General features: G+C 31.8%; 1 protein-coding gene across 1 annotated transcript; it reads left to right on the top strand.

Moving 5' to 3' along the window:
* The first annotated feature begins 536 nt into the window (after nucleotides 1-536).
* LOC131942677 (DNA polymerase delta subunit 3) lies at nucleotides 537-11,512 on the top strand. The gene is made up of 13 exons (XM_059302579.1): nucleotides 537-717; nucleotides 3,323-3,378; nucleotides 4,251-4,356; nucleotides 4,701-4,808; nucleotides 4,975-5,039; nucleotides 5,273-5,363; nucleotides 5,993-6,205; nucleotides 6,566-6,702; nucleotides 7,125-7,159; nucleotides 7,346-7,429; nucleotides 8,085-8,303; nucleotides 8,652-8,791; nucleotides 9,944-11,512. Exons 1-13 carry the CDS (start codon nucleotides 646-648, stop codon nucleotides 10,013-10,015), a joined length of 1,398 nt encoding a protein of 465 aa, XP_059158562.1. The 5' UTR covers nucleotides 537-645; the 3' UTR covers nucleotides 10,016-11,512.
* Nucleotides 11,513-13,568: the final 2,056 nt, after the last annotated feature.

Consider the following 13,568-nt stretch of genomic DNA (forward strand, 5'->3'; position numbering starts at 1 on the left):
GCGAATCCCGGATGATGCAATAAAATTATAATTTTTTAATTTTTCGAAAAATGCGAATCCGTGATGATGCAATGAAAAAACCATCGGTGCCAACTTTTTTGCTTATGTAACATTGACTTGAATGACGAAGGTCTAAGCTGTTTTAGCCACGCCCACAAATTTTTAAAAGGCCATATCTTAGCTCCTAATTAAGCTAGAGACACAAAATTGGTATCAATGTGTAGGGAAAAAAATCCTGTTTTATTGTAGTATAATTTTACTTGAAATTAGTGGAGTTTGAAAAATACGAGCAACAGCCTAATTAAACACCGATCGAAACAAAAAGATAGACTGCGATCTATTATTAACAATATTTGTTTTTATGGTGACATAAAAACATTGATCGGAAAATCATGAAGCTATTTTTGTTTAGCCTAGTCAACAAAATATTTTGTAGGCATTCGATCTAATAACAAATTCATTTAGAGCCTATTTAATATTTCGCTGAAAAGTCTCTAAGATAGATGAACATAAATTATAATTTTTAAAAGTAGACGAAAACAAGCCTAGATCTAGAATCTAGATTATCTAGGACTAAATCCTTTTTTTTTTGCCAGTTGAACATTTTACCCTAACATAGCGCGAACAAAGTTCGTACGGGAAAAAATGGCGACGGAATTCGATAGTGAACTTGTGCAAGAAAACATAGAAGAATATGTTGTTGACGACAGTAAAATAGTAAGCATCAGCAATTTTTTTTCTTAAGTGTACAGTTTATACTTTATACTGACTCCTTCATTACAAGTCCTTACTACAATCCATAATAAATTAATAATAATAATAAATAATGGTTGCCTCATAAAGTAGGCTTTTTGATGAGAATTACAGAATGATTTTTTTTATTAAAAATGTATCAATAATAGCTAGAACACTAGTAAACTAAGCAAATTTAGCATATTTTAACTTTCTGTGCAAAGTCATTATTACTGAAAAAAATTCCAAAGTCAGGTCAGCCTGTGGCACCCTCCACTGAACGTGACAGAAGGAAAAAAAAAACGGTAATCTATCGTTTTGGGTACGTAAAATCGCCCGCGGCTATTAATGTACGAAAACGTTACCTCATTGTCAAGGCTTTAATAGGAGTATATTGTCATATGTTTGTATCAAATATTATAGATAAATGAATAATAAACCTAAATCAATGGCTAAATATATCGATATAGGCCAGAAATTAACTTTAAACAGCAGTGTCTGAGAGCAAGATTTGCTATATAAACAGCAGCCATTTGTAAAATAGAGTGGCTTCCCCCTGATCTGGCGCTAAAAGCTTATAAAAATAAAACTTAAACAAGATGGCTGCTATAGTAAATGAGCATGGTTGCATCTGTTGGAAACATCGCTAGTCTTTATTTATTACTGAAAAGTTTTAATTCAATTCTTTAAAAACAGGTACATAAATGAAACAAGGAAACATTTTTGTATTTTAAAAAATATAAATCCTCCTCAAAATGTGAAATAATTATTAAAATTTAAGGAGTCACCTGGTTTTCACATTACAAGTCGCGGGCGATTTTACGTACCCAAAACGATAGATTACCAAAAAAACTTCACCCGTGACCTTCATTAAAACAGAATTTGCTTTTTTATTTTTTTTTATTTTTGGTAAACATGTGCTTATTCTTACCCAATAAGTGATAAAAATTTGAAAATTAATTTTAATTACAGTTGTAAAGTAAGATAAACAGCTTAATAAACACATGCTTTCTTGAGGGGGTGTGGCCCGGGTGTGGCACATCGCAATTATAACTTTATATTTCTGTGTTTTATGACTATATTTGTTTACAATCAGCATGCTATGTTTTTAAAATTGATAAAGGGTAAGTATACCAAGTTACAAAATCTGCAATCTAACTAATAATTCATACTTTCAATTTAAAAAATAATAAAAACGATCATCAACGAAGAAAGCGTAAACATTCTATTTTTAGGTGTGACATAAAAAACAGTCATAAATCTAGCCAAATGATTGGATTCTTACGCGGCACACATTTTCCCGCGCCTCGTTTTCACCAAACAAGAATATAATAAAATGGCATTATTACTTACAGCATGAAAAGCATTGTTGTCAGCCTAATTATATTAAACAATTCTATTTTTATTTGATAGTAAAAATGTTATAAAAATTGGGTCTAATAAAAAAGTTATTGGATAACGCACCTGCTTTAGTTTATTCGACTTGAAACGCAAGCTAAGTAAGCGTGACTTTCTCTCGACGGCCTCGTTAAATACAAATAAAGAAATTAGGTCAAAAGTACATCTGGGAATTCTTAAATAACAGACTGAAATAGAAACGGATAGTTCCGATGTCTAAAATTAACGATGGCCTCGTTATTATTAGTTTTATCCCTCTACCGTTTAGTGAAAGCGAAACTGGTCGCCATTTTGAGTAAGCGCATGAGCCGTGAGATGGCTTCAAAACAACAAACCCGGAAGCTGTGAATCGAACGGCCTACTCATAAAGATTGGTAATCTATCGTTTTGGGTACGTAAAATCGCCCGCGATTTGTAATGTGAAAAACAGGTGACTCCTTAAATTTTAATAATTATTTCACATTTTGAGGAGAATTTATGTTTTAAAAAATTCAAAAATGTTTCCTTGATTCATTTATGTACCTGTTTTTAAACAATTGAATTAAAACTTTTCCGTAATAAATGAAGACTAGCGATGTTTCCAACAGATGCAACCATGCTCATTTACTATAGCAGCCATCTTGTCTGAGTTTTATTTTTATAAGCTTTTAGCGCCAGATTCAGGGGGAAGTCACTCTATTTTACAAATGGCTGCTGTTTATATAGCAAATCTTGCTCTCAGACACTGCTGTTTAAAGTTAATTTCTGGCCTATATCGATATATTTAGCCATTGATTTAGGTTTATTATTCATTTATCTATAATATTTGACACAAAAGTATGACAATATACTTCTATTAAAGCCTTGACAATGAGGTAACGTTTTCGTACATAAATAGCCGCGAGCGATTTTACGTACCCAAAACGATAGATTACCTAAAGATTAAAGTAAAGAGTAAAAGAGTAGGCCTAAAAAAAATAAAGATGGTGCTGTTACTGTCACCCCTGTGTGTCAGTGTGTGTGTACTGTGTAGTCTCGTAGTGTGTTACAGTGTTACTGTTAGAGATGGCTTATTAAAAAAAGTTAGGCCCTATTTATTATTTAATTATTAGGTAATAATTAGTATTAATTAGGCCTATTATTATATTATTTAGGGCCTAAACGGAAACTTAATGACTGAGCCTATGTTTACTAAAGTTTACTTTCTTCACAGGTTACTTGTAAATGGCTGAGTTTAATGCTAAATCTTAATATCAATGAAGCAAAGAAGTAAGTATCATGATGTTAGCTGATGTATCTTAATTCTTTTTGCTATAGCCTACTTTGGTAAAACTTTATTTTAGCGTATTTTATTCCCAGCTACACGTTCACCTCCAGTTGAGGGTATTTTATTATAAAAAGGTAAAAAAAAACAACATAAAAAAGCATTAGAACTGTTCCAACTAAATATCGTGTTGTGATCGTCAGTGGTAGAAAAATCCTCACACGGTCGCGAGTTCACCGTGAGTTCACATTGACTTTAATTATGAGCATACATCATAGCTCAGGCAATAGCTGTTTGAAATTGTGTTGGCCTCAGTGTTGGGGTCATTGTAAGTTCATAAATATTTATTTATAGTATCATGCCTGGGAGATACTTGTAACAATACAAACTTAACCACCTTGCAATTGTGAGTTACGTTTACGTACTTCACCCATTGCCATGAAAATTTTAACTGACACACGAACATAGCACATTCAGTATTCTAAATTTGATGTTTCTCAAGTTTTGACAAAAGTAAATTATAAAAATCTAAAACAAAGTCAGTCTCTTTTTTTTTTGTTCACTTTTATTCATTTGTTAAAACAAAAATACAATACAAATTAATAAATTGTGTTTTCCTAATGTTTTTGTGTGTTTAGATTATTATAATAAAATAAGCTCAACTGGAGGTAAACAAGAAGTGGAGAATAAAATACGCTAAAATGGAGTTTTACCCCTACTTTAAATAAGTAGGCCTATATTTAACTATTTAATTGTTGAATATCTTGGAAATAGTTTCATTATCATTTGGCTAAGTATTTTATAATTATATTTCCTGTTATAGCACGTCTATACTGACGAAATGTTTAGGATAATACATTTTTATTTTTATTTATAGGGCACTCTACACATTTGTAACAAATAAACGCAGCAAAGATAAAGACAGTGACTTTAATGTCACATACTTTGTTGCAGGTCATGGTGTGGATAAAAATGGAGAGCCTGTAAGTAGACTATATTTTTTTTGGTCTGAATTGAATTAATTCCAGCCTAGTTGTGATCAGTTTTTTCATTCTAATTGATTTACTTCAGTCTTGTTTTGTTGTGTAAATAAAAATGGACAATAATTATTTTTATATTTAAAAATATTTTTTTTTTAGTATAGTGATGTAGATGCTAAATGATAATAATGTAGCTTATTACTTTATTTGTCAATTTAAATAAAATAAATATCATTTGGTTATTCCTAGCAATTTACCCTGTGACATAATTATTGATTAGCCACACCCACATATTTGTATAACGGGTATAATATTTATATGTTTTATGCATTTTCATACACACATAGATGCACAAGTGTGTTGTTGTACCTGAAGCACACATTGATGAGGTGAAAACTGAGCTATCTGTTGTCACAAGTTGTCATATCTACAGTGTACAGAGATCAAAGCTCAAGGTATTTAAAGATACATTTTTTTCAAGGCAATTTTGAAATCAGGATGTACTGTATATTGATTATGTTGTTTGTTTTTACTAAAACATTTTGTTGATTATGAGATAAGGGACTACAGTTATAACAGTTTAGAATTTTATTTCTTACAAGTATTTGTATTTTTTGGCAGGATTACACACCATTATACATGACAGATTATGAAATTATTAAACAGAATTTAAGTAGATGTCAAAGGTACTGTTTTAGTGATATTTTAATTTTTTTTAAATAAATTTATTTCTGGTATTACTAGTTTCTTTACCTGTAGTATTTTTCCCTTGATTAAGAATTTTAAAAGTAAAATATGTAAGCTGGTTTAACAAAAGCTAATATCAAAGTTTATTTTTACTATTATTTTGTTAAGATCATTAGCATTGTGTTTTTTAAAAAAGTATTTTAAACTCTGGTCATGTTTTATTGTATCTCAGTTTAAGCAGTATAAAATGTTCACATGCAACAAAAAGAGAAGCCGTGAAACCATGTATAAAACCAATAGAAACACCATTGGCAAAGATAAAGGTAAGTTATTTGTAAATGTTAAACATTGTGTTGTCTCTGCTTGTTAATACTTTTGCTGTACTGACGGTTTAGAGTCGGAGCCTAGCTTTTCATTTTTAACTTTTTGCTGCCCTAGTAAAAGTACATAACCTTCCTAGTCTTAGTCTTTCCTTGTTAATAGATACAACTTCTGTCTTTAAACATGATCTGGTTAGAATTTAAAAAAAAAAACTAACTTAAACTAAATGTTAGACATTAAAAATCTTGCATGATCTGTTAAGAAATTTTTACAAACCAAATTATTAAAACACAATGTTAGCTTAAAAATGTTAACCGTCATTAAATGTAAAGTTCCCTTTCAAACCTGACGGTCTGTAGGGCAAGTGAAGTAGAGTTCACTTGTTTCTGGACTCAGGGACGTCTACTGACTTGAACCCGGATTCGAACTAGAGACTTACGGGTTAGCAGTCCAGCTCTCTACTGCTAGACCGCTCCGTCTCCTCTAACAGACATTACTAATACTGAAACCAAACCTCTGAAACCAAACATTTTTTATTCTTAACCATTTGACTCCTACCTTCATTGAACTAACACTACACATAACTGTTATATATGCTTTTATAACAGATTATATTTATTATTTAACAAAGGTTGAAAAAAATGGGGTATCAACATCTGCAGAGGCTGTCAAACCCCCATCTACAACAATCACGTCGTCTACAAAAGCCACGTCCAAGAAAGAACCAAAGGGAAGCATTGCAAGCATGTTCGCAACAGTCAACAAGAAGTCAGAGAAAGACGAGAACTCTGCAGCTGTCAGTGCTAAAGTTGACCAACCTGTAGTTGCAAGTAATAATAAAAAGGTGCATCCCATCTTTCCTTAGGTGTTCTGATAAAGGCTTTAGTGAAAAGAAGTGTACAGAGATCAATTTAGTCATTATGTTTTTTAAATGCTCTGCACCATTCTGAACTATTTTGTGTTAAAAATTTTAAGTTATAATCTAAAACAATATCAGAAATGTGTATTATTCTGCTGTCCAATTAATGCCCTTATTAGCTCTCACTTTTTAAACTTTTTTTTTTACCTCATCTGTTCACTAGACTCTACATTTTACCTTCACCTATGTTATATCCCTTTATCAAGCTTTCAGTTAAATAGCTTTAAAAATTGCAAAAAAAAAGGTAAATTCATAATTATCATTTTATAACCAACAATCCTTCAGCCCAAGCCAGTAGAAGAAAAAGGTGGAGTAATGGCACTTTTTAACAAACAAACAACCAACAAAGCAACTACAAAAGAGAAGATCGAACCCAAGGCAACTGTGATAGAGTCAAAAAAAGAAAATGAGCCTAAAAAAAAGTAAGTTCACTACCACAGTAGTCAAAGTCCTTGAACTTTTTATTTAAGCACTGACAAAAATTATTTCAAATAAAAAATTTTTTTTGCATCACTTTTCTCCAAATATGCCTGAGATGAACTTTTTTTTTTGAAAGCATGAGTTTATAAATATGGATATAAAAAAATTGCATTAAACGGATCAAAGATTATCATGTAACCTATTGCACTTGTTTATTTTTTTAATAGATAATTAAAAAAAATTTATCATGAAATTCAGTCTTTTTCAATTTATTTAGCACTAGATCAGATTTATGTGCCCCTACTTCCACTTTCTGATATGAGGTAGATTTATCCTTATTGTAATGTTGGTGATTATTTTGATATTTCTTCCAATTTTAATTATGTGTTTATAGAGCTCATCTGTTGGTATTTTTTTTTTTCAGAAAAAAAGAAATTAAAAAAGGAAAAAATAACTCAGGTATCTTTACTTAACCATAATTTAAAAAGAAAAGATTTCTAAAATTTGGATAAGCATTGAGTGGTAGTTTTAATCACAATTCAAACATGTTCATCAAGTATCATTTTCTTACATAAAATTCTCTGTCTGTATTATTTAAAATTTAATTTTAATGTTTTTAATTTTATGCTGTTTATAATGTGCTAGATGATGAAGCTCCTGTCGGCAAACAGAGGCGCAGAATTCGAACAGATCTGTTTGACTCCAGTGACGAAGAGGAAGAAGAAAGGGGTAAGAATTAAGTTTAAATCTACTCTCTGTCTTGAAAAATAGTGAGAGGTTTTAGTCATAAAATAATGAATTATGCACACTTATTTATTTTTGGAATTGTTAGAATGTGGGTAAAATGTGAAACGTAAAGTTGAGACAGTACCTGCGGAGTTGGAGATAAATGGCTGGACACAATCTGACTATTTGAGAGACAGTTTTTTTTGTTTTTTTACTCTTTTTTCTTTCAGCTGTACGAGAAAAGTTTTTTTTTTTAAAGAAAACCCTTTAGATTAAAAAATTATTCTAGAAATAAGTACATTTCATACATCGTCAACCGCTATGGTGAGAAAAAAAAAAGGGACACCATTCTCTGAATTTTGTCTGCGTTTTTGTATTGTTTTGTTTTAGAAGTAGCCTACGAGGTGAAGATCTAGATTCAAATAGTTATCAGTCCATTTCTTTAAAAGTAAATTGGATGAGCAACGTAGACAATTATCATTATGCTGATTGGTTGTGTGATATTATAAAATTATTTATTGCTTGGTTACCTTATGGTTAATTTCGTACATTAAGCACACCATAACACAACGCCTGGTGTTGGATCTTAGTTTTAGATGATTGTTAAATGGTCTCACAGTACTGGCAGTGGTAAAAAAAAAATGTTGTGACTGTTTAGTTTCAGAAGACGAAGAAGATCCGGATATTATAAATTGTTCTATTGAGATTGAGGAGGAAGTGAAAGAAGAAGATGTAGCTAGTAGTAAGGAGGAGATGAAAAAAGAGGAAGAGGATAAAGAGGCTGTAGAAGCTGTAAAGACAAATGGTAGCTCTAGAAAAAGAAAAAGGGTTATGAAAGTAGTGACGAAACATTATTTAGACGAGGATGGTTTTATGGGTAAGTAGTTTTTTAAAGGAACAAAGTCCTGTTTTTTTTTGCATTATGAAATGAAAAAAAACTTCTATATGTCCATTGGCAAACTAGAGTAGCATTTTGTGTGTAACTGATATATTGATATGATACATATTTATTTTGTTTTATATACTAATGAAGTTTAAATTTTAATTTAGATGGCCTATTTAAGTGATGCAAATTTATCACCAAAATACATAATCAAATTTTATGATAGAGATGTAGTTAGTAATATACTAGCACGATGTAGATTTAAAATTTTGCTTTGTCTTTCTGTTGTATGTAGTTTGTAAAAACAAAATATTGATATTTTGAAATTAACTTTTTTTAAAGTTACGTCCAAAGCGAATGAATGGGAAAGTGCTTCTGATGATTCTGGCCTAGAAGAAGCCGCAAAGGTTGATGAAAAAATTACACCGGCAGCAGATGTCAAGAAGATTCCTCCACCAAAAGCACAGGCTAAATCTAAAGCTGTAAGTTTCTATTTTCTATTTATCGTGTTCTTTTGTCGAATCTAAGTTTAAATAGCATATCTTTGTAATGATATTGCTAGTGGCCATTTTGAGTGTTCTGTATGGTTGATTTTGTATGTTTTAGAATTTTATTTTTGTAAAAGGCTTACAAAATAGGGAACCAACAAAATATAGTTTATTATAATATAATTTTAAACTATGATTTTGGCTGTGAAAATGGATGTATTTTCTTTTGTGTGAATAAAAAAAAAAAAAAAATTAGCATTAATTTTCCCAACAAAAGTGCATTTTTTATCAGTGAAAAATTAATAAATAACTTAACTTTGAAATTTTGTTTGTGTGTGTGTCTGAACATGATAACTTGAGTACTGTTACAGTACAGCTAGGTTGAGGAAATTTCATATATAAGTATTACATCAAATTTGTAGTTCTGTATCTATTTCTCAGCGATTTCTGGTAACCGGAAGTGGAATTTATTCTACTTTGGGTCTTTCAAAAGCTTATAATTTGAAAGCTTTTAACTTGAGTACTGTTTCTGATAGATGAAATTTCACTTTTAAGTAAAAGATCTAATTCCCTGTTTCTGTCAAATTTTGAGTAATTTCCGTTTACCGGAAGTAGTACTTGACACTATTTCCAATTTCTCAAAAAACACATATGAATTTACAAAGTACTGTTGAGCACTATTATACACACATTGTTTGCTGTCCACTTGGTGCAGAACTCTTTTTTCTATGAGATTCTTTTCTTTTTTAAAAAGTTTAAGTATTTAAGAATTGATTAAAAGTTATGTCTATATCCTGAGCTGCCATCCCCTGTAGTATTATACAGGAATAGTTGAGAAAGTTTAGGAGAGATCACTCGCAGTTTTTTAAGAATATATTAATTTTTATTTTTCTTATTCTGGAAATGGTGAAATTATTATGTCATAAAAATAGAAAACTTTCCTCTAACTTTATCAGTACACTACACTCGCTGATGTATAATTACTACTCTTGCATCTTTCATACTACCATTTGTATTAATGTTTTTAAAAAAAATACCACCATATTACACACTTGTTTTAATTTCATATTTCTTCCATGTATTGTCCTAATAACCATTAGTTCACATACCAGCTGTTACTATAATTAATCTTTTTTCCACTTATAGGTCCCTAAGAAAAGTGTATCTCCAAGTAAAGGGAAACAAACCTCCATGTTCTCCTACTTCAAAAAGCAGTGACCAAGTGTACCAAACATTGAGAAGTTTTCAGTTAAAAGCCTTTGACCATCAGTGAGCCATTATTCCATCAGTACGTGACCACCCATCAATTACCAAGTGTACCAGACATTGAGAAGTTTTCAGTTAAAAGCCGTTGACCCTCAGCCATTATTCCATCAATACTTGACCACACATCAGTGACCAAGTGTACCAGAAATTGACAAGTTTTCAAGACTTTGACCATCAGTGAGCCATTATTCCATCAATACGTGACCAAAACTACCAGGAGTTAATGACATATTTGCAACCTGTGTCCACACAATCTGCCCACAATCACAGATCAGGGCTGCCTACTTGAATATAATCATGCCTGTAATGACTTTGACACCCAGGTTCTGATATTTTGATTAGGTTTGGTAGTAACATGACAATAGAAATAATTGTTTGTGTTAAGTAGTTTAAGTTGTTGTTTTTTTTGTGTGGTAACTTGTGATTCCAGGTCTGAGATTTATATTCAGCTACCATAGTTAAAATTTCAGCTGTGTTGTCTGGTATTTCTCCTTTATCTGCTCTAAAAATCCACCCAGCTCTGATGGGTACCTAACTCGCTGTAGAGAAAGTAAAGGTGGCTGGACATAGTGCTGACCACACTATCCCTTCATATGTATAGGTCACAGAAATAGGTGAACTCTACTTTTCTTGCCCCATAGAACATCATGCTTAGAAGGGGAACTATACTTCCTGTTTTTACTTTCAACTTGAGACTAATTATTAAACAGTTTTCAGTGAGTAGCCAACTCACCCTCAATTATTGACCACTAGTGACCAAAACTCCATTAATGACAAGCCACTGTTTATAATTATTCCCTCCATAAAACTGCAACTGAATGCTCCCTTAATGTCTGCATATTCTATTAATAAATAACCTTTGCATAAGTAATAAATGACAAATACTCCATTTTTGACAGTCTAGCCACAGTTTTCTATTGCTTGTTGAATATACCTTTGATTAGTGGTAAAGTTTTCAAAATTGTAACCAAATATACCCCAAAAAAGAGGCCATTTTCTGTTGCTGACTAAATATACCCTAAGTGTCAAGTTTTCTATAGGGCTGACAAGTATGTCACCAACCAGTTCTATAGCTCATGCAGGTTTTACCGAGCCATAGAACTGGTTGGTGACCTACTTACCAGCCCTATTGTTGACCAAATTTACCCCAAAAATAGATTTTAATTAGTGGCAAATACTGAATTCCAACTTTTCTTTCTTTAGTGGTCAAATACTCATTTTAATTAGTCAAACTTAGTAATAATTGGTGGTAATGAAATGTTTGTATTTTTTTTCCTGACCCTGTGCTGGTTTCAGTTTTGAGTACACATCAGTGTGCAACTCTGATGTTCATATGGAAATGTATTGAATTATTTACTTTATAAGTAATCTCTATTTTATGAGGGCTTTTGTTTTGAATTTTTTGTATACACAAAATATAGATGTTTAATTAGAATGTCTTTTTTTTTTATCTATTGTAACTTGTTTGTTGTCAACTACCCATCCATCCATCTAATCTCTCCTCTCCATCTCTATGAATAAATCTATATATATAAAGCAAAGTTGTCGGGTGCCCGATAGAGCACTTCCCGGCGCCGCAGGCGCTTCAAATTTGTCATGAGTCTGCCTTGAGGCGAAAGAACACTAGAGCAGGTGCCTGTTGGCCAACAAGTCCACGTAGAGGGGGTCAAAACTGACCTCGACTGACCGGCGCCTTATATGGGCTATATTACGAAAAAACGTTTGTCCGACGCCCCCCCCCCCTTAAAATTTTGTGAGGTGGTAGGAGAACGCCTAGGGGTGTCACGAAAAAAAAACGCGCCATTTCCGGGAAAAAAACTTACCAGTCGTATTTCTCTATGTAATCTTTGTATTTTATGGGAAAAATAGATGGTAATTTCAACAAAACTTTCAGGGTACTTACCCTCTGTACATCAGGCATGCTCTTAGGTAAAGGCTAGGCCGTAAGGCAAACCTGTCGGTTTCACTCAAAGCCCTCGACGAGGGCCAAAAAGTGAATGCGCGTGAAATTCTCTTTATGTGAGCTCTATTATGTCATTTGGTCTATGAACAGGGGAGGTAATAATTTTTAAATATTTTGTATACTATTTTTAAGAAAAAAAAAACAAAAATCATATAGTATAGCATTCTTTTAAATAGATATGTTGTTATAAATTAAGTTTTGTATTGTACTGAAATTGTAAAAATTAATTGCGAAAGTAATTTAATATAATATTTGATTGATACTATAAGAAAGCCCTTGCAGTTCTAATAACCTTGCGAGTAATAAGTTTGCAAATATTCCATCAATGTTTGTCTGATATGAAATTAGTCCACTGTATAAATTTAGGCCCTAAGCATTTAACGTAAAAGTCAATCACCTATTAATTAATCATTCAATTTCTCAAATGTTTTCGAAAACCTTAGCGAATCTTTCAAAATTGATGTCCTTAGCGTGCTACAAAGCAAATGGACACGAGCGAGAAAAGTCTCAAAGGTATTTGAGAGGTGTATAAATTCATTTAAAAATCTTGCACGGCGTAGTTACAATTAATATGGTTATAAAATCCTGTCTGTCTGGTTTTTTTCGGACTTTACTAAAGATTGGATGTATTTGATGTTTTTAAAATTTTCGGTAACTAAATAAAAATTTAAAAAAAAGCAAAAACAATTTGGTTTTCACGTGTAATGGCGACATAAACAATGGCATCCTGTTATTGGATAGGCCGCCATAGATTTTATTGTACACATTGTAAGCTAAAAATAGAAAGCTAGGTCATGGGGTTTTAAATTTGCATTGTTATTTAAAAACTTGATCTGCAAAGTTTTGTAAACAAATAGTTCTCGATCGCTAAGTTACTGTACAGCCAATCAATATTTGTCTTACGAAAGTGAAACATCCGGTTATAACTTAGGCTTGATGAAAATAAATAGAAATGTAGCCTTAAACTCAACAAATTATTTTCAAGTTCTCTAGATTTGCAACTTTTATAGCATTTATTCTAAAAATATAAAATTTCTAAATTAATTTTAGGCTTAAGTTTTTATTTTTTATTTGTTTTTTACGGTCTAAATCTAAAAAGCACGTTTTTATTCCATGTCAACAACATTATGGAAGGAATCTCGTCAACTCGCTCGCCTCCATTATTTGATGAGCATTTTAGATCTAATAGAGTCCTTTCATATGACGCCACGTCCGTTCGTGAATGTAAACATCCCCCATCGCGGTTTACAAATCTACATTCAAAATGGTGATCTGTGCGGTGAAAGGTTGTGATACTCGAAGTGGCAGATCTAAAGGGATTCCTTTATTTCGACTGCCAATAGATATATTAAACCAAGATGATAGAGATCGACAGTTAACAGAACGTAGACGCCGTCAACTTTTAGCCAATATTTATCGCAGCGGTGTGAGTGAAGCAGCGGCAATACATAACATGCGAATCTGTTCTCGACACTTTGTTTCAGGTAAGGACAGTAAAATAATAAACTTCATTTTAATTATAAAAGATAACTATTAATAAAA

This window comes from Physella acuta, unplaced genomic scaffold, assembly GCF_028476545.2.
Source record: "Physella acuta isolate Inbredline_101_S28 unplaced genomic scaffold, ASM2847654v3 ptg000418l, whole genome shotgun sequence".
Taxonomy (NCBI): Eukaryota; Metazoa; Mollusca; class Gastropoda; family Physidae; genus Physella; species Physella acuta.

Excerpts from the sequence above, each read along its gene's own strand:
- LOC131942677 (XM_059302579.1), top strand. The coding sequence starts at position 646 with ATGGCGACGGAATTCGATAGTGAACTTGTGCAAGAAAACATAGAAGAA. Across the intron at positions 718-3,322 it reads TTGTTGACGACAGTAAAATA|GTTACTTGTAAATGGCTGAG; the intron begins GTAAGCATCAGC and ends CTTTCTTCACAG. Across the intron at positions 5,040-5,272 it reads AATTTAAGTAGATGTCAAAG|TTTAAGCAGTATAAAATGTT; the intron begins GTACTGTTTTAG and ends ATTGTATCTCAG.